We start from the raw sequence: 24,402 nt of genomic DNA on the forward strand, positions 1-24,402 counted from the left end.
AGTATTTGAATATTTTGTCCTTGAAAATACAAGTAGTTGAATGTTGGAATGTATTTGGAAATATACCAATACAAAGAAAATAAGTGTTTAAAATACAAATGCTTAAATACAAATGTATTTCAACACAGGTCTGACATTGAATCAATTCCCATTCAAGTTTTGTGTTGCACCACTACACTCTGTGCCCTGTATGAGGATGGCTGTGTCCTAAATGACACCCTATTCACTATATAGTGCACTTCAGGGTACCATTTGGGACACAAACAATTATTCTTTAATTCTCCTCACACGGGTCACCAAATGTAGTAAAACCACAAACAAGATTAAAAAAACGAGATGAAACCTACTAAATGACCGACTCCCACATGCATGATCTTTCACCAGGACATGTTTATTTACAGCTGATAAAATGACAGGAGGTTTGTTACAGGGTGTTCCACAGGTTACGGCCACATCGACAGTTTCCACCCCCTGCGTAAGCAAACTCAGTCTGGGGAGTCCAGAGGGGGACAAGAGGCGGGGACACAATACACAGAGCTAGAAACACACCAGTACTCTCTATGGAGACAGACTGAGACGGAGTCCGAGGGGGAGAGATGTGGGAGGAGGGAACGGGGGAATAGATTGATATTCAGATATAAAATAACATGTACAAATCTCATGGCCATCAGGCAATGTTCTCCCTATTTACAGTTGTCTTAACAGGCTACAGAGCAACTCCAGGACTGCAGGTACAGTTTATCAATCGTGCTTTGGGAGAGAAAACAAAGCCAGTTTTATGGGGTAAAACCTATGGAGCAAAGAGGGGTAGAGGGGATTCTCAGACACACATGCAGAGCGCTCCAGCCAGAGAATTGATGACAGCGATATACATGATAATCCATTTTTTTTTTTTAATTCAGGTTAAGACACACACAGCGCACGCAGCACACATGGACTTATACTTACATGTACAGGCACGCACACACACGCACATTTCAGTGCCCAAATACTGTATGCTGCATGTGCTAAAACCCTCGTTACCCTAGCAGAGCTAACTGTCAGAGTCCACCTAGCTCTCAAGCAGTGGCAAATACTACGTTTCCCAGCATTCACAGCGCCACTGTATAATTAACGACAGGGTCATTACAAACTAATGGGCAGCACGACGGTGTCCGTCACGTCGACTCTGCAAGGAACAGTCCAGTCACCAAAGATCATGTGTGCCGCTCCCTCGGCTAATGGCAAACAAGCCTCCTATTACATTTTAATTTAATGGTTTACACTGTTGCCACTGCAGCAAGGGACCAGGGGACAATGGGCCGTGGGAAAACCAAGGCATGCTATTAACTTAGTTACAGCCTCCATTGAAATGCTGTGAAGTGACCTAAGGGCCCACTGTGTGTGTTTTCTTGAGGGTAAAGTGATGAATAGTAAAGACCACTGTCACGTCGTCACTGAACTGTCCAGAACTAAAATAAGCGTTTGTTTTTTTTCAGCTGGAGAGTGTTCACACAAGAAAGCCTGTTTTTGCTTTTGAAAAAAAGACTAATCTTTTCCGGGTCTATTTACATAAGAGCTTTGTAAAATATCTTTTTTTTTTCTTTACCTATTTACATGACAACATCAGAGAAAGTAAATGAACAGAAAAAAAATTATTGGTTTTCGATCATTAATATTGGCATTAAACTAAAATCAACTATAAATGAAGTCTATCTAAAAAACATGACTGAAATACTTTGTGTGTGACCATGTGTTGAAGTCTAGTCTAACAGTTAAGAACAGAGCAATTCAACATTCATTGGTTTTCGCCTTTAGTCAATAGAATGATGGCACAACTTTCAAATGAAACAAACAATATTGGACATGACCTTCTTTTTCTTTTTATAGACTACTTCCCCCCCCCCCCCAATAACTACTCACAGAACTGTATGACAACCACATTATTTTCACATTTCAATTTCATGTCAACATCAATTGTTTTTTTTCCTGTCTTTGAGAAAAAAAAATATTTAAAAAAAATTGAACGGCAAAAAAATGTAAATAAACATTCAATGTAAAGCAGAGTAACCATAAAATAACACAAAATTGTCTGTTGTTTATTGTTGTGTTTTGAGGTGCGAGATAACAAGCGCTGTAGCCTGGTTACGGATACACCATGAAGACGGTTAACAAATACACAGGAAACATTACCTATAACTCAAAGGGCCCGGTACAGATTCATTTTCTGCCAAAAAACAGCAGTACTCATGGCATCACCATCAAAACCAGTGTTAAACACAACACTGCACAATCCCTACAATGAAGCCAGCTCATTGGTCAACAGTGGCAGGTGTACCTATGTTCATATTCTGTTCAAAATATTTAACATTTCCTGGCTAACTTCCTGACCACACAGACCATGTGTGCTGACCATGTGGTCCTCCCAGATGTAACCACCTAAAACCATAAAGGATCTTGGGGGAGTCTTTCCGACTGGCTAACAAATAGCTGTTATCATCAGAGATGTCTTTCCTGTCATGCTGTCTGTCACCTTATGGAAATACATGGTACACTAGTAAAATAATGGAGACAGACAGTCTGCATAGTTAACGCAAACGATTTTGATCAAATATGAGAAATATATTTTAACAAAAATAGCTCTCGCACTCATAACAGCAGACACATCCAGACACACCAAGACGAGTATCACTACAATGTGCAAAGGCACCTTTACAGTACCTGTTCATTTTTTCAATCTTCTTGAAAAGAAAAACGAAACAAAATAGTGGCATAACCGATGAGCTAGCTCAACATTCTCTGAGGCGGAAGCTATAGAGGAGTGGACATAAAGGGGCGGATGTAACGTAGTACAAAAGCATTAGACAGGACAACCCAGACATTACATCTTAGACCAGAGCCGCAATAGAAGACAGACGAGACTGCTGCAGTGAGGACAGGGTAGCTTACTCTGTAAATGCTACTGTAGGAGATCTTTTTACCAGGCACAGCAGACTTGAGTGGGAGTCGATAGTGGCCGTACTTATCCTTAAGACAGAGCGCTTTGGTGTGTATGTGCTCGTGTGTGTATGTATGTGTGTAGGATCGGGTGTGTTTTTGCAAATGGGGATTGAATAAGAGGGGGAAGGAAAATAAATCAAAGCAACGGATAAGCAACGGCCAAGGCATAAAAAATAACAACAAAACCAGAGTCAGAGGAAAAAAATGAAACAATATTACAATCACTGATCAACACGAAGTGTCTTCAACTGGAGCCATCTTGGATAGAAACAACATCATTGATTAGTCACATAAAAACACTTGTTGTTGGGGTCGTCCTCTCTCTTATTTGTATTTACACACACTTTTCGTTTTTCTGTGGGCCCTTATGGACATATAAGAGATATCATCATATTTTTTTATGTGTCGTGTTTATTCTGTGTTTTGGTCTCAGTGTAGGATGCTCTGAAATGTTCTCGTTTGCGGCGAGGGGCGAGAGGGCACACGCATTTTATGCTTTACTGTCGTCCTGCTTTGTGTGGATGCTGTTGTCACTGTGCACTTTGATCTCGATCATGTCGGGCTTGAGCGTCTCCTTCCCGTTCTCCTCCTTCAGCGGTAGCTTCCTGTGGGAGCGAGACAAAGGAGACAGACACGTCTGAGTGAGAGATCTCAGAAGAAAGGGTTAAATATAACTACACATTTCACTCAACCCACGTCTCACTCATGACCATGGCTGTTCATTGTTAACTACGGTAACAGTACACAGAAGACACTCATAAACAATCAATACATAGAAATGTGGAACGTGAAAGGACTTAATCACCCTGTGAAACGTATACATTTTGATATGACATTTAGATAATGCATCTACATACACGCATACAGAGCATGCATCCTTATTGGCGAACTATAAGAGGTGGGATGAGTGGTAGTTTCCATGGCAGCATAGAGTGAACACGATGGAGAATGACGCATAAGTAGCGGTCCTCTACTGCTACTCAATGCACGTAATACATTCAAAGTTAACACCACCTGACTGACTGTCCAGTTAATACATTTACTTGATCAATATATTAATATAGTGGTTTACAATATCAACAGTTTCAACAGCACTCAATTCACTTACTGAACATACATAAAAAATATACAAACAAAAAAATGACGTAACAAAAACAATCCCTCATCTATAACGCCGGGAATACAACAAAGAACAATCTACACCTGATTCATTTACAGTACTCATACAAGCTCAGTCAAATAAAGACAACTCTACAACTATCAAATCCAGTAGCGTTCAACGATCCCATCGGCAAGGGACACCCTTGGGTTGAAGAGGCCTGGTTTAAGATGGACTAAACTTTGACCTTTTGGCCCCTGGCTGTTGAACCATGAACTGTAGAAGGCTCTTGACTGACTGGACACGGATGTGGCCTGAATTCACCATAGTCTTTCATACTAAAGCACATTTCCACCACTATATGTCCAGTCCACTACTACAACCTATAACCATGTCCATAAATGATATCAGTTAAGCGAGTGCAAGGCCAACACCATAAACCAAGACCTAGAAAACACAATAAAACACACTAAAACACACTAAAACACAACTCCTTATGCTTACTGTCAACTTCAGCTAAAGTGCCCTATTCTACTACAAATAGGGCTGCATATTTGGGTTAGGTTGGAGTTACATTATGCTACGTTTAGACGAGGGACACAACAAAAACATCATACCAGTGAGCATAGCTGGACAAGAACACAAGAAAGAAGGTGACGTAAAAAGCAAGCTAACACGAGAGTATGCGTTGCTATGGTAATTTCAGTAAACAATAAGTGCAAGTTAACATCCGGTAGAAAACAACGCTACGGCAAAAGTCTAAATATTTGAACTCTGGGGGCAAGTCCCTTCTACCGTGGCTACTGACGGCATTCACCACCTGCCTCAACGGCATTCACCGTTGTGCTGTCATTGAAAACAATTGAAAACAATGACATCCGGTTTGCCGTCTACCTCGTACCATCTAAACGCAGCATTAGGGTGGACAGGGCCTTAGAACCCTAGTGGTTCTGGTTCCTTACTCTGGCTCTGTGAGAGGTGTAGTCTCGTTGGGTTCGTGCACTGGACTCCCATCGTGGTTAGTTATTCTCTCCTCTTCCGTTCTCATCTCAACGATAGGATCCTTGGACCCATCGCCCCTACGCACAAACACACACAGGCATGAGCATGCACGTGCGTGCACACACAGTTACACACACACACACACACACAGTTACACACACACACACAAACACACACACACACACACACACACACACACACACACACACACACACACACACACACACACACACACACACACACACACACACACACACACACACACACACACACACACACACACACACACACACACACACACACACACACACTTCAGCAAATCCATCTGTGACACAAAGCAGACAGAAGCAGCGCTTTCCTGTTCTCGTTTCTCCTTTACTTCTATGATATCTCCAGCGGCCATGTCTCCATGCAACCCTGTATACTTAACCCTCACACAGAAGGCGGAGGAGATATCTCAGTGTGCCTGCCTGTAATCTACAGTCTCTCCAAGTGACACCAAAGCACAGTGGGGAAGTCTCTCTCGTTCCCTCGCTTGCTCCTTCCTCCGACAATGTTAATCTCGCCAATAAGGCTATCCACACCAGTGCTTTGGGGCTTGCTGACAATCCAAAGGGATTGAATTGGGCTGAGTCGGGGGAACCTGACTGGCCCTGGGTTCAACCACTTCCTATCTCAGGGGGTTTGGGTGTTAAGCTCCACAGTAGTGACTCTGAGGGGGCCGATGTCCTATAATAAGCCTGAAAAGTCCATTATGCCGGGCATACACTACTATTTTTTTTTGCCACAAATTCGCCACATTTTTACCGTCCCAGACAAATTTCCATGATCGGGGTGAAATCCTATGAACTAGGGCTAGGATTAGTACGTTTGGACTCACGAAGTTTGAGCGAGTCAAGGACACACCGATGATGGCTGTTCAGTTCTCCAGACCCCTGTCGGTTGCCCGAGAATTATCTGACTTTTTGGTCTTACATCTTGTAGTATGTGCAGTGCTACGACGCAATTGGGCAAGGACTGCTGACAATAGCCAATGAGTGCTCAGCATGTGAGACCAACAATGATGGCGAAGAAGAAAGCAACAGCAACACACACCGTGTGGACTGAGGGGATGGGAGAGAGGCCTTTTCAATGGGCAAGTTCGTTTTACATGGCCCGGTGACCCGGATGAGCGGAGTTTGCTTATTTTAGACCATTCCGTTGGTCCTTAAGTAAAATCTCCACCCACCTGGGGCACCAATATTACATCTGCATGCTACCATGATAGAAACGAAAAAGATCATATGAAATAATAATGATAATATAAAATTAAGTCCATATTCTGCTCCGCGGGTCTCTTCAAAAAAAAAAAAAATTCTGCACAATAATGTGCACACTAATAAACCAGTCCACTGTTTGCGTGTCAGCATTTTTTTCCTATGACAACCGAGAAACTCAGGGCAAGATCAAATAGGGAATCATTGTGTAATGTGAGCAACCTGGGGTTGAGGATGGACAGAATAAAATATTTGGGACAAGGAAATCGGCGCACACCCAAGTTGTAAGATAAGATAATAAGATTTTAGAAGGGTGTAGTGTATGCCCAGCGTAAGGTTCAGTCCTCAAACAGTCTGAGAAGGCCGAACATAAACGTGTAGAGACAATTGACAAGTACCATCCACATTAAAGCAGCTTGCGGGCCGCATTTGGCCTACGGGCTTGTAGTTGGAGAACCCTGCTTTAAACACAAGGGCGAAACAAGTCCAAACAGCATGTAGGAAACACATATAAACCATGCTTTTTACGAAGCAAAAGTGCAGTGCTCAAGTCCCGCCAGACCTTACATATGTTATAGGTTATAATAGGATAAGACAACAGTCCTAAGCCAAAGATAACTCAATTACTATTTCCTCCAATATGCAGAAGTAATCTTACAAACCTAAAAAAAAAAAAAGTCACTTACTTTTCCACTATATTTGCCACTTAGTGAAAAGTGTCCAGTGCTTAAAATGCTAAACAATAATTAAGTATAGGAGATGACTTGTACATTCATCTCGGTAGAAGACAGAAATGGGTTAATCAATCATGTTTAATTTATTCTATCCTAATGTTATTCATAGTAATATTATGTCCCCAAATAGATATCTCTCTATTTGGACGTGTGTTCATTTGTTTTTACAATGCTGTGCTCGTTTATTTAGCTTTTTAAGCACTTTGAGATAAAACAAAATTGTACTGAAAAGCACTATATAAGCTAAATAAATGATTATGATTAGGAATGTATTTTGTTTGTATAGAAACACAATGTGAATCTATTAAAAAGGACACAAACCGTTTATTAACACCTTTTCCACATACGCACGTCCTTGCTTAATACAAAACGAATTAAGGCAGGGAAAAACACATCAAATATGCAATTAAATAATTATACATTGCTAATGCACATTTGTATGCTTAGTCACCTAAAAATGCTGAAAGCATGCATTCCTGAAATCAATGAATAGTTAATTAGCCAGTGAATTAAAGTTATTTTAATTTAATCAAATTATTTAATGATAATGTGATTCTTTTGGAAATATAAAGTATTGTGTGGGAACAAATACGGGCTGGTTGTTGTCCTCTTAACTCTGCCCTTGTTCAACCCCTCTGCAGATCTGAGACAATTGAGTTGGTGTAAGCAGTAGCTTTAGCTAGCTTCTTCTCTTTTGCTTACACCCATTTTAAAATCAGATCTAGCAAGGCTGCAAGGAAGGGAACAACTTTTTGGAATGAGATGCTGCCCAAAGCAAACTGGTAAAACACGCTGTATGCTTCGCGTCATAGACATGACCAGCACAACCATACGCGAATTACGTAGCACAACCCTACACAAGTCAACTCCATCAGAATCAAATTTGACTATCCAAATTTGACTATCAACTCTTTCCATTCACCACTTACTGTCATGAGAAGGTGGACCATTTACATGTAAGTGTCTTACATAACTTATACAATCCTACAGAACATTCAACACATCTCTAAGACTTAGAATCCCATCTTAGCACCACTTAAGCACCGTGGTGGACCTGAATTAGCATCTGAAACTTAAAGCATCTCCTACTTTCCATTAATCCAAATCCCTCAAATGTGTTGAAAGGCCTGAGTCAGAGGCAGTCTGCAGTCTCAGCAGGAAGATATCGCCCACCCACCCACTGACCAGACAGTCGCACGCACGCACCCGCCCACCGACCAGACAGTCGCACGCACGCAGACTGCAGACTCCATTACACCTCCCTGTGACTCAGCACAATGTCAGTCTAGCTACACGCTGTCTTGTTAGGCTCTTCCCTTCCCTTGCCTCGGCTTGGAGAGACACACTGACAACTCTCCCATTCCATCTTTCTCCCTATATCCCTCTCTCCACTTTATTCCTCTTTCACTCTCTTTATCTCTCGTTCTACCCAACCCCTCTCTCTCTCTTTCCATCTTTCCCTATCTCTATCGCTCTTTCACTCTCACTCTCATCAGTCCTATCTTGCGTTTATTAATTATTCATGCTGTTTCAAATTAAACTCCAGTTTCATGGGAATGAAAGTGGAGGTAAATAGTAATAGCTGTGGTTTTGTAATGGCATGCTCAGTGAAGCCTGAACACAGATAAGCACACACTGTACCTGGACTTAGACACTCCGAACAAACACATAGTCTTGTATTATTCCCCACGATCACACATACAGATTTCTTCACGTACACACGTATGTGCACACACGCCACAAACGAACATATGGACACACATGCGCGCACGTACAAACACACAAGTGCGTGAGTACACACCAAACATACCGGGTGAGATATAAACTGCTTTACGTGTGCCTCAATAGTCTAAATTGGCTTACTTTCAATCATCTGCAATTATATGTTAAGTTTGGACAGTTGAAAATAATAATGTCTGAAACCAAATGGAGGATTAACTTTCACCTTTCCAATTCTTCCAGATCAGAACGTATGAGAGAAAAGGGAGTAGAAAGAATTGAGGGAGTGAGTGAGTAAGCAAGTGAGTGAGTGAGCGAGTGAACAATAGCTTGCGACTAACTGCCTGACTGACTATGTCACATCACGCATTCTATAACACAAGGTCAGTCTTTGCAGTTCAAAGGTCCACTCACAGGTAGGCGGCCTTGCCCTCCTCCATCTCCTTGCTCTTGCCGCTGGTGGCCGTCTTCTTGCTGCAGAGCTTGCGCGTGATACACATGAGCAGGCCGCACTGGCGCAGGAAGTAGCAGCTGACGTCCACCACCACGAGGACCAGGAGGAGGCCGACCAGGCCCAGGCCCACGACAGGCCCCAGCCCCAGGCCGCTGAACAGGGAGTCTGCTGGATGGAGGCCGGACAGAGAGAGAGTACTGTCACTCAACGAGTTACAGAGAAAGAGTAAGTGACACACAACATATTAATATAACCCAGGCCATCATACAGACCCGAGCCCAAGGCCACTGAACATGGATCATCCTGGATGGAGAGAGTATTGTCACTCAACAAGTTATACAGGCATCAGACACACATCAAGGTGATATAACTCGGGCTGAGCCACATCACAACCGCCCCCAGGCCAAAGCTGCTGAACAGGTAGTCTGCTAAGATGGGAGAAACAGAGAGAAAGCCCTGTGGGAAGCTGCTATAGACCACCAAGTCCTAAGTCAGTATGTTCTTGATAATGTATGTGATATCAACAGAGGTACATTTTCTGGGTGATTTAAATATTAACTGTCTTTCATCAAGCTGCCAACTCAAGAAAAAGCTTCAAACCGTAACCAATGCCTGCAACCTGGTTCAGGTTATCAATCAACCTACCAGGTGTCATGACTCTCCTGTGAGGATCCAAGGATCAGGTTACAGTGGATCAGCTCTCCAGAGCCCCATCTCTCCCGCAGAGGGAGCGGGAGGGATTGATGTGGGGGTTTTATGACACCTCACGTTGATCGTAAACCATAGGCAGCAGATGATTCCTTTTGGGGTCTAGTTTGGGTGATTGGAATGTCTGTGTGCCTTATGAAGAGTTTGCCACCCAAAAACTACAACATCAAACAATAGACACTGGGACAATATATTTCCACCCCCGAGTGTTGGGAATGATGACAGTTGGAATTTGGAATATGATTTGTTAATTTGTTATGTCATTAAAAGTTGCATGAAGACTTTACAACGAAAACATTGTAACTTGAATAATTTTCATACTGTCTATATCATGTTAACATCCTTCACGTTGTGTAGAAAATATGCAGGATAAAGACAATGGTCTTGTGACGATGAGATTGTGATTTTAGTTCTCTAACAAGATTATAGTAAATTGTGATACCTTGCCTCTTAATTAGCCACGCCCCAGGGAACCCAGAGAGCGTATCAGCATGAGGTAAAAGCCCCCTTTTAACCTGAGGGTATAAAGCATTTGCGTTAAGAATTCAAACTTCTTGCGGATCAGTGGGACGCTAACGACACCTTCCAGTGAAATTGCATGGCGCCAAATTCAAATTAAATTACTATAAATATTAAACGTTCATGAAATCACAAGTGTAATACATCAAAATAAAGCTTAACCTGTTGTTAATCCAGCCGCCGTGTCAGATTTCAAAAAGGCTTTACGGCGAAAGCAAACCATGCGAATATCTGAGGATGTGCACACAAATGCATAACAAATCATTTTCAACCAGGGAGTTGCGACACGAAAGTCAGAAATAGCGATATAATATATGCCTTACCTTTGAAGACTCCAAAAGGTCCCAGTTACATTACAAATGGTCCTTTTGTTTGATCAAGTCCTTCTTTATATCCAAAAAAACTCAGTATAGCTGGCGCGCTTCAGTCAATAATCCACTAGGTTTCCCTCCTTCAAACTGCATACAAAATGAATCCCAAACGTTACCAATAAACTTATCCAAACAAGTCAATAAACGTTTATAATCAAACCTTAGGTACCCTAATACGCAAATAAATGATACAATTAAAGACGGAGAATCGTCATTGTCTTTACCGGAGAAAAATACCAAAGAACGCGCTCTCATTCAAACACTACAGCCAACATAGGAGCCACCTAAAAAACTTGAATTTCTGGCTCATTTTTCCAAAAACCAGCCTGAAACTCTTTCTAAAGACTGTTGACGTCTAGTGGAAGACCTAGGAACTGCAATCGGGCACGATTTCGCCCTATTATAAAAGTGCCAGCCATTGAAATCAGTGGGAGGATGATTTTTTTGTGTGTGTGGGGGGGGGGGTTGTCCTCGGGGTTTCGCCTGCCATTTCAGTTCTGTTATACTCACAGACGTTATTTTAACAGTTTTAGAAACTTTAGAGTGTTTTCTATCCAAATCTACCAAACATATGCATATCCTAGCTTCTGGGCCTGAGTAGCAGGCGGTTTTAAGGATATGCAAGTTAAGTTCGTTTTTTTAAAATTTGACACGATGGCTAGATTAACAAGAAACTAAGCTTTAATTTGGTGTATTGCACTTGTGAATGTATGAAAGTAAAACATTTCTAATCATTTTTTTGGAATTTCGCGCTCTGCCGTTTCAGCGGATGTTGTCGAGGGGTTCCGCTAGCCATAACAGGACAAACCAACCGCTCCATTCTTCCAACACAATCCACTTTGTTGGGGATATGATGAGAAAAACCTCCTCGAATAGGCCATACCTTAAAGCAGTCTTAGAGGACTGTTTGACCTGTGATGGGCTGATAGAGTCGGGTTCGACTATTTCCCTCATATCTCAAAAGAGCAGTGGACCCAGCAAACGTTGAAAACGGAACGCTGCAACACGGTACTTTGAGTATTCACTCAAGCTATCTTGCCTCTAACCAAGGGTCTCCTACTAAAACTGAACTTCAAAAGCATGTCACTTATCCACCCTGTGCATCGACACAACAGATACTGACTGGGATAGATTTAATTGATCGTTTGGTACCGCTGATGGATTGTCAAGTCTCACTCTTGGCATGCCGATGGCATTTGTGGATGACTGTTCTTACTGTCATCTAGATCACTTGCAAACTGGGGTGGGATTGGTATGGCACAATGACATTCCGCGCAAACCTGTTCAATTTCAGTTTGGCAACAAGACCAGCCAGCAAACAGCGGTGAAACATGACTTGTCAGAACTGGCAATCTGCAACAACTCAAACTACGCCAGACTCAACTTCTTATGCCACTTGTCGTTTTGGAAACAAAAGACTACTTCGAGTGGCCAAAGAAGTGAAAAATAAAGAGCTCATTCTAGCTTGCAACAACCTCATAACCAAACACGACATACAAGTGCATTGGAAGAAAGTCAAGGGACACTCCTAATCACCTGGTCGTGACAAACTAGGCAACGACCATGCCGACAGCATGGCGAAATCCGGTGCAATTCACGGCACCCCTTGGGTGTTCGATACTCGGGAAGCAATGATCACTGAGGCGCCCATGGTAACACGTAGCACCGCAGAACATAATAATGTGTTGCTAACTCATTCATTCAGAAATGGTGACCTGGTAGCAAAGCAACACCAAGATGAGTCCCTTGCCACTGATGGCTTTCCGGTCTGATCCTGTCAATCACCCAGTGTCCGAACTGGCTTTGGCAGGCTCACACAGCTTGCATTCACTGTACGCAACTAAACAGCACCTCACACTTGTAGATGACCTACTGGTTTATGTTTCAGAAACCGACGCCACACGAAGGTGGGTGGTTCCTAAAACACAGAGGGGGATAATGATAGCTCATGCCCACGACGAGCCATGTGGAGGCCATAGGAGGGTCAAGGCTACATGTGAAACATTGCGACAGGTGGCCCACTGGCCTCACATGGAACAAGACATGCCACAACACGTGAGGGGGTGTCTAGTTTGCTGCCAGTTTCAATCCTCCAAGCCACTTCATAGAGCACCCTTGCAACACTTCACAGAGCTCGATCCAGAACGACTGGGTAGGCCCAGTTGCCAGGTCAGCAAGAGTCAACAAGTATCTCCTCACAGTGACTTGCGCATTCACAAGTGGAGTGCCTGCCCGTAACCAATGACACAGCGGAAACCATGGCTGTTCTTTTGCTCAACCAAGTTTTCAGTCATTTCGGCCTGTTAGGAGAAACCGTGGACAGTGACAGAGGAACCCATTTTTGGGCAGCTCTAATGACCGAACTGTGGTGGCTCCTGGGAGTCAAAGCCAAACTCCATATTGAGGAGGTAATTAGTAGGTAATTATTCAATAAATAGCAGTCATCACATTAATGATAGTCACGTCATGATACAAAAATGTGCTTTAAAGCAGTACACAAATGCATCAGATGTGGTGATCACAATATAGTAGCCACATCTAGGAAAAACGAAGTTCCAATAGCTGGGCCTAATAGTGTATAAGAGGTAAGACAATACGTTTTGTAGTGATTCCTATGTTGTTGAACATATGTTGGTCTTTGGTGTGTAATGAGGAGCAACCAGACGCCTCACCTGACACCTTTATGAAAATGCTTATACCAGTTACTAATAAGCATGCAGCCGTTAAGAAAATCACTGTAAAAATTGTTAAATCCCTGTGGTTTGATGAGGAATTTGTCCTTGTCCTCATCCTGTCATGTATATATCTTTTTATATATTTTTCTTCGCATATCTTTTTATATATTTTTCTAAACCTCAACTTCAAAATACTCTCCTGCAACCCGCCTCACTCAATGTGGTGTGGATCTGCTTTTCTCTAAAGTATTTTTCTTTACTTCGGAACCGGAATCCCCCAACAGAAGCTAGCCAGCTAACTTGCTACTAGCTAGTAGTCAGCTAACCACTGCTAGAGGTCATCAGCTAACCTTTAGCTCGGAAAACTCTCGCCAATTTGCACAATGCGATTCAAACCAGAGCATACCGGACCTATTTTCTCCCCATATCCCCGGATTCCTATCACAAGCTCTGAACCTTTTCACCTGGATCATCGCAGCTAGCTTGCTGCTATCCAAGTGGCTACTCCCGGCTAACACCTCTGTCCTGAAGCAAGCACCAATTAGCCTGAAGCTAGCCCATGCTAGGCCCATCTCCCGGGTAGCTGAAAAGGTCCATCAGCCACTCTACAATACCTATTTTGCCAATTGGCCCGGACCCCTTTTACTGCCAGTACGGAGCTCCTTCACGACTGGACACCGACGTAATCTGCCCGAGGGGGTTATTCAACTGGGTCCTACGACGCGACGTCCCCTGAATGCCCATCTGCTAGCCTGCTAGCCACGGCCCGCTAGCTGTCTAGAGCATATCGGACTGTTAGCTGAATAGGTTCATCGGCCAATTTCTTGGGCCACTATACCTATTTTGCTAATTGGCTTGGACCCCTTTTACTACACGAAGCCCTGCTTATCCATCACGTCTGGACTACTGACGTAATCTGCCCAAGGTTTTTTTTCTCCAACAGGCCCCTCCGTCGCAACGTCCCCTGAATGCCCATCTGCTAGCCTGCTAACCGCAACCCGCTAGCTGTCTAGAGCATATTGGACTGTTAGCTGAAGAGATCCATCGGCCAATTGCTTGGGCCACTATACCTATTTTGCCAATTGGACTGAACCCCTTTGATACACGGAACCCTACTACTCCATCACGACTGGTCTATTCGACGTAACTGCAAGAGGAGGCTATAACAGACTTCCTCCGTTGCGACGTCCCTCTAAGGCCCTTCTGCTAGCTTGCTAGCCCCGGCCTGCTAGCTGTCTGAATCGCCGTGTCTCCAGCCAGCCTAACTACTCACTGGACTAATATGATCACTCGGCTACGCATGCCTCTCCCTAATGTCAAAATGCCTTGTCCATTGTTGTTCTGGTAGTGATTATTGTCTTATTTCACTGGAGAGCCTCTAGCCCTGCTCAATATGGCTTAGCCAACCCTTTAGTTCCACCTCCCACACATGCGGTGACATCAGCTGGTTTAAATGTTTCTAGGGACAATATCTCTTTCATCATCACACAATGCCTAGGTTTACCTCCAATGATTTCACATCCTACCATACCTTTGTCGGTACATTTTTACATTTTACATTTTAGTCATTTAGCAGACGCTCTTATCCAGAGCGACTTACAGTAGAGTGCATACATTTTATTACATTTTACATATTACATATTACATTTTACATACTGAGACAAGGATATCCCTACCGGCCAAACCCTCCCTAACCCGGACGACGCTATGCCAATTGTGCGTCGCCCCACGGACCTCCCGGTTGCGGCCGGCTGCGACAGAGCCTGGGTGCGAACCCAGCCCAGCCTGGGCGCGAACCCAGAGACTCTGGTGGCGCAGTTAGCACTGCGATGCAGTGCCCTAGACCACTGCGCCACCCGGGAGGCGGTACATTATGCCTTGAATCTATTCTATCGCGCCCAGAAACCTGCTCCTTTTACTCTCTGTTCCAAACGTACTAGATGACCAGTTCTTATAGCCTTTAGACATACCCTTATCCTACTCCTCCTCTGTTCCTCCGGTGATGTAGAGGTTAATCCAGGCCCTGCAGTGCCTAGCTCCACTCCTATTCCCCGACTTCTTTAACAGTAAAAGTCTTGGTTTCATGCATGTTAATATTAGAAGCCTACTCCCTAAGTTTGTTTTAACAAAGCATCCTTCACTCATGCTGCCAAACATACCCTCGTAAAACTGACCATCCTACCGATCCTCGACTTCGGCGATGTCATCTACAAAATAGCCTCCAACACTCTACTCAACAAATTGGATGCAGTCTATCACAGTGCCATCCGTTTTGTCACCAAAGCCCCATATACTACCCACCACTGCAACCTGTATGCTCTCGTTGGCTGGCCCTCGCTTCATACTCGTAGCCAAACCCACTGGCTCCAGGTCATCTACAAGTCTTTGCTAGGTAAACCCCGCCTTATCTCAGCTCACTGGTCACCATAGCAGCACCCACCCGTAGCACGCGCTCCAGCAGGTATATCTCACTGGTCACCCCCAAAGCCAATTTCTCCTCCACCTTTCCTTCCAGTTCTCTGAAGCCAATGACTGGAACGAACTGCAAAAAGCACTGAAGCTTGAGACTCATATCTCCCTCACTAGCTTTAAGCACCAGCTGTCAGAGCAGCTCACAGATCACTGCACCTGTACATAGCCCATCTGTAATTAGCCCTTCCAACTACCTTATCCCAATACTGTATTTATTTTATTTATCTTTCTCCTTTGCACCCCATATCTCTACTTGCACATTCATCTTCTGCACATCTATCACTCCAATGTTTAATTGGTAGATTGTAATTACTTCGCCACCATGGCCTATTTATTGCCTTACCTCCCTTATCGTACCTCATTTGCACACACTGTATATAGACTTTTTCTACTGTATTATTGACTGTATGTTTGTTTATTCCATGTGTACTTTGCTTTGCTTAATCTTGGCCCGGTCGCAGTTGTAAATGAGAACTTGTTCTCAACTAGCCTACCTGGTTAAATAAAGGTAAAATAAAAATATAAATTGCAAACTGCAAATTGAGAAATCATGTGACTAAACTGAATAAAAAGAAGAAGACACTATACTATGAAACAAAATTACATGATATAGAGAATGATAGTAAAAAGCTTTGGAGAACCTTAAATGACATTTTGGGAAAAAATGAAAAGTCAGCTCCATCATTCATTGAATCAGATGGCTCATTCATCACAAAGCCCACTGATATTGGCAATTACTTTAATGATTTCCTCAGTGCCAATATTAGCGAACTTAGGCATGACATGCCAGCAGCAAACACTAACCAAATATCCAAGTACAACTGATCAAATTATGAAAGACAAGCATTGTAATTTTTTATTCTGTAAAGTGAGTGTGGAAGAAGTGAAAAAATGATTGTTGTCTATCAACAATGACAACTTGGATGGAAAATTATTGAGGATAATAGCGGACGATATTTCCAGCCCTATTTGCAATGTCTTCAATCTAAGCCTACTAGAAAGTGTGTGCCCTCAGGCCTGGAAGGAGAAAAAGTAATTACGCTAACCAAGAATAGTAAAGCCCCCTTTACTGTCTCAAATAGCCGACCAATCAGCCTGTTACCAACCCTTAGTAAAGTTTTGGAAAAACTTGTGTTTGATCAGATACACTGCTATTTTACAGTAAACAGACTTTCAGCACGCTTATAGGTAAGGACACCGAACAAGCATGGCACTTACACAAATGACAGATGATTGGCTGAGAGAAATTGATTGCGGGGGCTGTTTTCTAAGACTTCAGTGCGGCTTTTGACATAATCGATCATAGTCTGCTGCTGGACAAAAGTATGTGTTATGGCTTTACACCCCGTGCTATATTGTGGATAAAGAGTTACCTGTCTAGAAGAACACAGAAGACGTTACCAAAGAGCTGCAGTTAGTTTCAGAATGGGTGGAAAGGAATAAGTTAGACATTTCAAAAACTAAAAACATTTACATTTGAGACAAATCATTCACCAAACCACAACTAAATATTGTAATGAATAATGTGGAAATTGAGCTAGTTGAGGTGACTAAACTGCTTGGAGCAACAACTGTCATGGTCAAAACATGTCGACAAAGAAGCGCTGCGTTCTGCGTTCTTAACAACACTATCAACGAGGCAGGTCCTACAGGCCCTTGTTTTGTTGCACCTGGACTACAGTTCAGTTGTGTGGTCAAGGTGCCACGAAAGAGCGATTAGGAACATGACAATTGGCTCAGAACAAGGCAGCATTGGCACGCCCTTAAATGTACACGGGGAGCGAACATGAATATTATGCATTTACATCTCTCATGGCTCAAAGTGGAGAAGAGATTGACTTCAGCACCCATTTTTTTTTTAAGAAGTGTTGACATGCTGAACGCACAGAGCAGTCCTTTTAAACTACTAGCACAGAGCTCGGACACAAATGCACACCCCACAAGACATGCCACCATAGGTCTCTTCACACTTTTCTTTTATACATATACTGTATACAGTGGTGTAATAATGTTATGTGATGCATTGTTTTATCTTTTGATTTGTGTAATGTAAGTGCGTTAATGTGTTTGGACCCCAGGAAGAGTAGCTGCTGCCTTGGCAGCTAATGGCGATCCATAATAAATACAAAATAAACTGCCTGAGTAACCCACACAGACACCAGACAGAAAGAACACAGTCACTCACAGTAACCTGCAAACAGAGAACCAATAACGCAGTCAGACATAATACAAATAATACAGTAAAATGTCCCAGTTCCACAACAGAGACTGCTAAGGCAAGACAAGAGGTACAGGGACAACACTGTCACTCACCAAGCCAGATATGCATAGTCTGAGATACTACACACCCCAGGATCTTGTAACCAACCCAGACAGACATCACAATCATATACCCCAGGCACAGGCTGTTGGAGATAAATGCAGGCCAGGCAGGACATGAGGACATAAAGAGCACCATCACCAAGCTAGACATACAGTGGAAGTCGTAAGTTTACATAGACTTAGGTTGGAGTCATTAAAACTCATTTTTAACCCCTCAAAAAAATTCTTGTTAACAAAATATTTTTGGCAAGTCGGATTGGACATCTACTTTGTGCATGACAAAAGCAATTTTTCCAACATATGTTTACAGACAGATTATTTCACTTATAATTCACTGTATCACAATTCCAGTGGGTCAGAAGTTACACTAAGTTACACTAAGTTACACTAAGTTACACTAAGTTGACTGTGCCTTTAAACAGCTTGGAAAATTCCAGAAAATTATGTCATGGCTAGAAGCTACTGATAGGCTAATTGACATCATTTAAGTCAATTGGAGGTGTACATTTGGATGTATTTCAAGGCCTAAATTCAAACTCAGTCCCTCTTTGCTTGACATCATGGGAAAATCAAAAGAAATCAGCCAAGACCTCAGAAAATAAATTGTAAACCTTCACAAGTCTGGTTCATCCTTGGGAGCAATTTCCAAATGCCTGAAGGTACCATGTTCATCTATACAAACAATAGTACGCAAGTATAAACACCATGGGACCATGCAGCCGCCATACCGCTCAGGAAGGAGATGCGCTCTGTCTCCTAGAGATGAACGTACTTTGGTGCAAAATGTGCAAATCAATGCCAGAACAACAGCAAAGGACCCTGTGAAGATGCTGGAGGAAACAGGTACAAAAATATCTATATCCACAGAGTCCTATATCGATATAAACTGAAAGTCCGCTCAGCAAGGAAGAAGCCACTGCTCCAAAACCGCCATAAAAAAAAGCCAGACTACGGTTTGCAACTGACAAAGATCGTACTTTTTAGAGAAATGTCCTCTGGTCTGAATAGAACTGAATAGAACTGTTTGGCCATAATGACCATCGTTATGTTTGTAGGAAAAGGGGGAGGCTTGCAAGCCCGAAGAACACTATCCCAACTGTGAAGCACGGGTGTGGCAGCATCATGTTGTGGGGGTGCTTGCTGCAGGAGTGACAGGTGCACTTCACAAAATAGATGGCATCATGAGGATGGAAAATTATGTGGATAGATTGAAGCAACATCTCAAAACATCAGTCAGGAAGTTAAAGCTTGGTCGCAAATCGGTCTTCCAAATGGACAATGACTCCAAGCATACTTCCAAAGTTGTGGCAAAATGGCTTAAGGACAACAAAGTCAACGTATTGGATTGGCCATCACAAAGCCCTGACCTCAATCCTATAGAAAATTAGTGGGCAGAACTGCAAAAGTGTGTGCGAGCAAGGAGGCCTACAAACCTGACTCAGTTACACCAGCTCTGTCAGGAGGAACGGGACAAATTCACCATACTTATCGTGGGAAGTTTGTGGAAAGCTACTCGAAACGTTTGACCCAAGTTCAACAACATAAAGGCAATGCTACCAAATACTAATTGAGTGTATGTAAACTTCTGACCCACTGGGAAGGTGATGAAAGAAATTAAAGCTGAAATAAATAATTCTCTCTGCTATTATTCTGGCATTTCACATTCTTAAAATAAAGTGGTGATCCTAACTGACCTAAGACAGGGAATTTTACTCGTAATAAATGTTAGGAATTGTGAAAAACGGAGTTTAAATGTATTTGGCTAAGGTGTATGTAAACTTCCGATTTCAACTGTACATACAAACAGATAGACAGACACTGTGAGCCATAACCTACGCCGGTAACCTGGACAAAGGTGGTCATAACCAAACACATACAATACCACTTATTGAAAGCTACCCCAGCAATTTCCACATACTTTTTTTTTTTACCCCAGCAAAAATATCTAATCTCATATTATGCGAATACACACTCAAGCAGTTAGCTCAGATTCCTCTCCTCATCTGGGCTGCATCCCACTACTGTAGTGCACTCCATAGGGCTAAGGGTGCCATTCGGGACACACCCCTGGTGTTTTCTGATTGTGAGCACCAGTGACCTTGGTGTTGATCAAATAGAGCATGTGGTATGGGGTCAGAGCCGAACACCTACAGACGCCCCCGAATGAGAACGAACGACGCTGGCGGCGGGAGCAATAGGTGGCAAGCACCGTCAGAGCTAACAAGCAGCTTAGTGCAAGGAAGAGAGGGAATATAGATAGAAGGAGAGAGGAAGATTGAGTGAGAGAAAGGGAGAAAGAAAGACCCTGGTGGCTAGGAATTTTAATTAAAGTAGTGTGTTTTTAGTGTTGCATCATGGGACGTGAGGCAGCGACAAAACTCTTTGATTGGATCAATATTTCCCCTCCGCCACAGGGCTCTCTCTGTCGGCAAATGTATCTGAATTATTTTGAAGGTAGATGAGCCAGAGCTTAGCAGATAGTAATCACTTTCCTGTCTCCCATGAAGAACGTTAGCTTGCATCCCAAATCGTGCACTACTTTTGGCCAAGTGAGCAGTATTTAAATTTTTTTACAATGACGGCCTACTGGGGAACTGCCTTGTTTAGGGGCAGAACGACAGATTTTACCTTGTCAGCTCGGATATTCGATCCAGCAACCTTTCGGTTACTGGCCCAACGCTCTAACCACTTGGCTACCTGCCGCCCCAGTGGTAGTGCAGTACATGGAGAATAGGCTGCCATTTGAGATGCATACATAGCTTTGCAAGTACTCCTCGAGGGTAAACGCAACAATGATACACATTTGTTTACCTTATTGACCTTTTCTCATCAAAACAGCGCAATGTTGTATTGAACTATTTTGCTCTCAGAGTGCATTGAAACTCGGTTCAATTGTCTCTTTTAATGTAACACTGAAATCTTTTGTGTATAAAATTCAATAGATTTAGATTTCTTCCCCCAGACAATAGTAGACAGCCTAATGTGGATCTGTTTTTCTTTGGCGGTAGAGGTGAGGCTTGAAGACCTCATCAATCAATTCCGCATTGGTAGTAATAAAACAGTTAAACAAATATAGGATGAATTGAGCTAAATCAATTAAAATCAATTGTATAAAATAATCACACAAAAGCTGTCGTGCTATGATAATAGAAAACTACGGAATACACAAACAATAATGGATGAATGACCTTCCTTGAGCTACAAACCCCATTCTGAACCAAAAATTATTATTTCAGGACATAGAAGAGACACAAATGACTTTTATTTATGCCTAGTTGCCTTCTAAATAGGACATTATGAGATGTTGGTCATAGCCATAGAAGGGTGTTACACTGTTGTGATAGTCACATTCTGCACACATCCTGTTTCCTGTCCAATCCAATCCTCTGGTTTGGAGGCTGGTGGCTCTGGCCCTCTACAGCTTTAATCCCCTTGTAATACAACTTAACTAGTCAATTATAGCCTCTTGAAGGACAGGGCAGATCCTTGCGGATCAAGACAATTACAGGAAGCAAAAGAGAGACAAAACATAGTGATGGTGCATCACTTTATTGTCGTAGAGTTTGGGGGTTGTGGAAACTTTTACCTGGTTGTAATCGGACATCTCTATAACTATAAACCAGTTTACAAGTAGGAAGCAATGTCGTTATAACGTCCAATGTCAAAATCTGCCAACTGGGTATGGCGGTTCACTGACCTCGGTTCAAATAGTGGAAAGCACATTGTCAAAGCATATATCGTAAATTCGAAATCGTTTGTGATTGAAAATGGGGCATTCCAAGGGAGAGAACCCATTAACAGTGTCGCTTTTCCTCACAGTGGCACATACTCTCTAAACCGTATCAATCTTTCTTGAGCAGGTAGCTCAGCAGTCGTTTACCTTGCATTCCATTGCGAGCCTGGTTTGATCTCTGTATTATTGGAGGGAATCAATGGATGTGAAGCAACACATTTCAAATGAGCGGGACCAAGGAAGGAAGCCAGGGGGAATTACATAGCGCTTTTTGAGTTTTCACACCTCCACTTTCCAATTTGCTGAGCAATAAGGTGAAATGAAAAAGAATCCTCGCCAAGTGAATGTAATTCAAATCTTGACAGAACCATGTTGTAAATGTCTATTAGGTGCCTTGCAATGTTCAAACGGTGATAGCGGGGGTCTCTCAAGGTCTCGTGGTAGCTAGATCTCTCGACTGAAAACAATGAAAAAGAAAAAAAAGGAGGGAAAACAGAAAAAGGGGGAACAAGGAGAAGTCTTGTTCTGCTGTCAAGTGCCTCTGGGGTTAGCTGCTCTAGCTGCCTACCTTGTGTGTGTTTTCGAAATTCATTCCAATCTATTCCGCCAAATGTATTACCTGGGCTCGGCTTCAGAACACAACTACTACTTCCTTTCGCAGTGCCGAGTTATGTCATTGAGGCCTTTGAGAATAACATAGAGCACATCAGTTCCAGAGCCACAGTGAGGGAATAGAACTCTCTACCTTATAGCGTTTGATCTTAGCCTCTTAAAATAATCCAAGTAGTGTCAAATCGGCTCATAGTAGTAGAAAAGAGCGGAAATGACAACGCGTGTTAGCTAATTAGCTCAAAACTCGCTAATTGTGTGTATTCCTCGTCTTCTACTCTATCCTATCAAACCGATGGCGATGTGTATCAATTTCTCTGTCTGCTTATTCCATGTGATTCATCTAGAAAGCACCTCCTTTGATTTATTAGCCCATTAGTGGCTCAATTTGATATTCTGTTAATGCTAGTCATCCTGCATCTCTCTCGGAGTGGGAGCCATCCGTATACGTCTACGTCTCTGACATCAACTCATTAGGCCTGAGCACTCATTGAGTTGCACTTGATTAGATCTGAGAGGTAGTCAGTCGATTAACGATGACTAAACGGGAGCCATTGATTCGGTGAAAACTTGCGGGTGCTGATGGATTTTAGGGATAAACATTACTGTGAGTGGGTGTGTGTGTGAGTGTGACGCCGTCATAGCTAGACTTGAGGGGACACTTTGTGCTCTATGCCATGGGGAAGAATTGCTACTCCATTAGAGAAAGCCTTAGAAGAGAATCAGCACACCCATACCAGATCCTCTCATTCAAGAGATAAGAGGAATGATGAGTATCCACCATTACTAAGGCTGAATTAAAGAGCCTTAACATAGCTGAAGTACACTTCAATAATCAGGAAATGGAAGAACCAACAGAGACTATTATAATGTTGTGTTGTCTGCAAATCATTATTATCATGCTATTTCAAGCAAACTAACAAGTGTATAACTTTGCACTTTAATGCTTAAATTCCATGTATTATAATATCTACTCTATAATGTCATTTTAAACATTCTCCTTGCAGTTACGAGACAAAATTGCCATGTCCAAAGTTTAGCCCTCTTTTCACACTTTATCCCAGTGCTTTTACACTGTTACATATGATATACTACATCTCTTCCATATCCAAGACCAAAGGTCACAGAGACATTAGACACAGACATCCAGGCACTTTCTCTCCTTAACCACTCTCCAACAATTCGTCAAGAACGATGACTCGCGAAAAGGCCCCGAGATCTGGCCTGCACGCAACTCCAAAATGGCGAACCCAAACGGAACCCAAACGGAGCGTTACCACCGAACACGCTTTTAAAGAGCAAAGTACCCTCGTTGCCGCTAGGGTTGTGGAACGAAATGGGGCGATTGCTGTAAAGCACAGATAAAAGTGTTCCTGGGAAGGGAGAGTGATAGAGCTTAGAATCAGCCACTTGTTAAATCACACGGCTCGAACGAGTCAAAATGGTCGCCCTAAATGGGATACCTGACAGCTGAACGACTGTAATCATAGTGACTTGACAAGGTCTGTCCTTTCGGAGAGTTTCTGTCATATTCAGAGGCTCCACCAAGGATTATTGCCTAGAAATGTTTGAGAAAGTACAGAGCCCCTTAAGGGTCATGGCAGAGATAAAAAAAAAAAACAGCCAGGCTAATCCGTTCCCTCTTTCTTTTCATCTGTTCCCTCCGATGTTGTAGTCGTTCCCTCTTCTCTTTATGTAGGCTACCATGATGGTCCCACTTGGCCAATAACATAATGCAGCCTAAATGCTT

General features: G+C 42.8%; 1 protein-coding gene across 1 annotated transcript in view; it reads right to left on the minus strand.

The window, feature by feature from the left end:
- Nucleotides 1-370: 370 nt before the first annotated feature.
- Nucleotides 371-24,402, minus strand: part of LOC129840288 (neural cell adhesion molecule 2-like) — a gene marked incomplete in the record, with an annotated part of 385,919 nt that continues 361,887 nt past the window's right edge. Inside the window, 3 exon segments of the mRNA XM_055908054.1 lie at nt 371-3,584; nt 5,041-5,157; nt 9,204-9,411. Of these exon segments, the coding sequence (XP_055764029.1) occupies nt 3,470-3,584; nt 5,041-5,157; nt 9,204-9,411 (440 nt within the window).

Source organism: Salvelinus fontinalis, chromosome 41, assembly GCF_029448725.1.
Source record: "Salvelinus fontinalis isolate EN_2023a chromosome 41, ASM2944872v1, whole genome shotgun sequence".
In the NCBI taxonomy this organism is placed as follows: Eukaryota; Metazoa; Chordata; class Actinopteri; order Salmoniformes; family Salmonidae; genus Salvelinus; species Salvelinus fontinalis.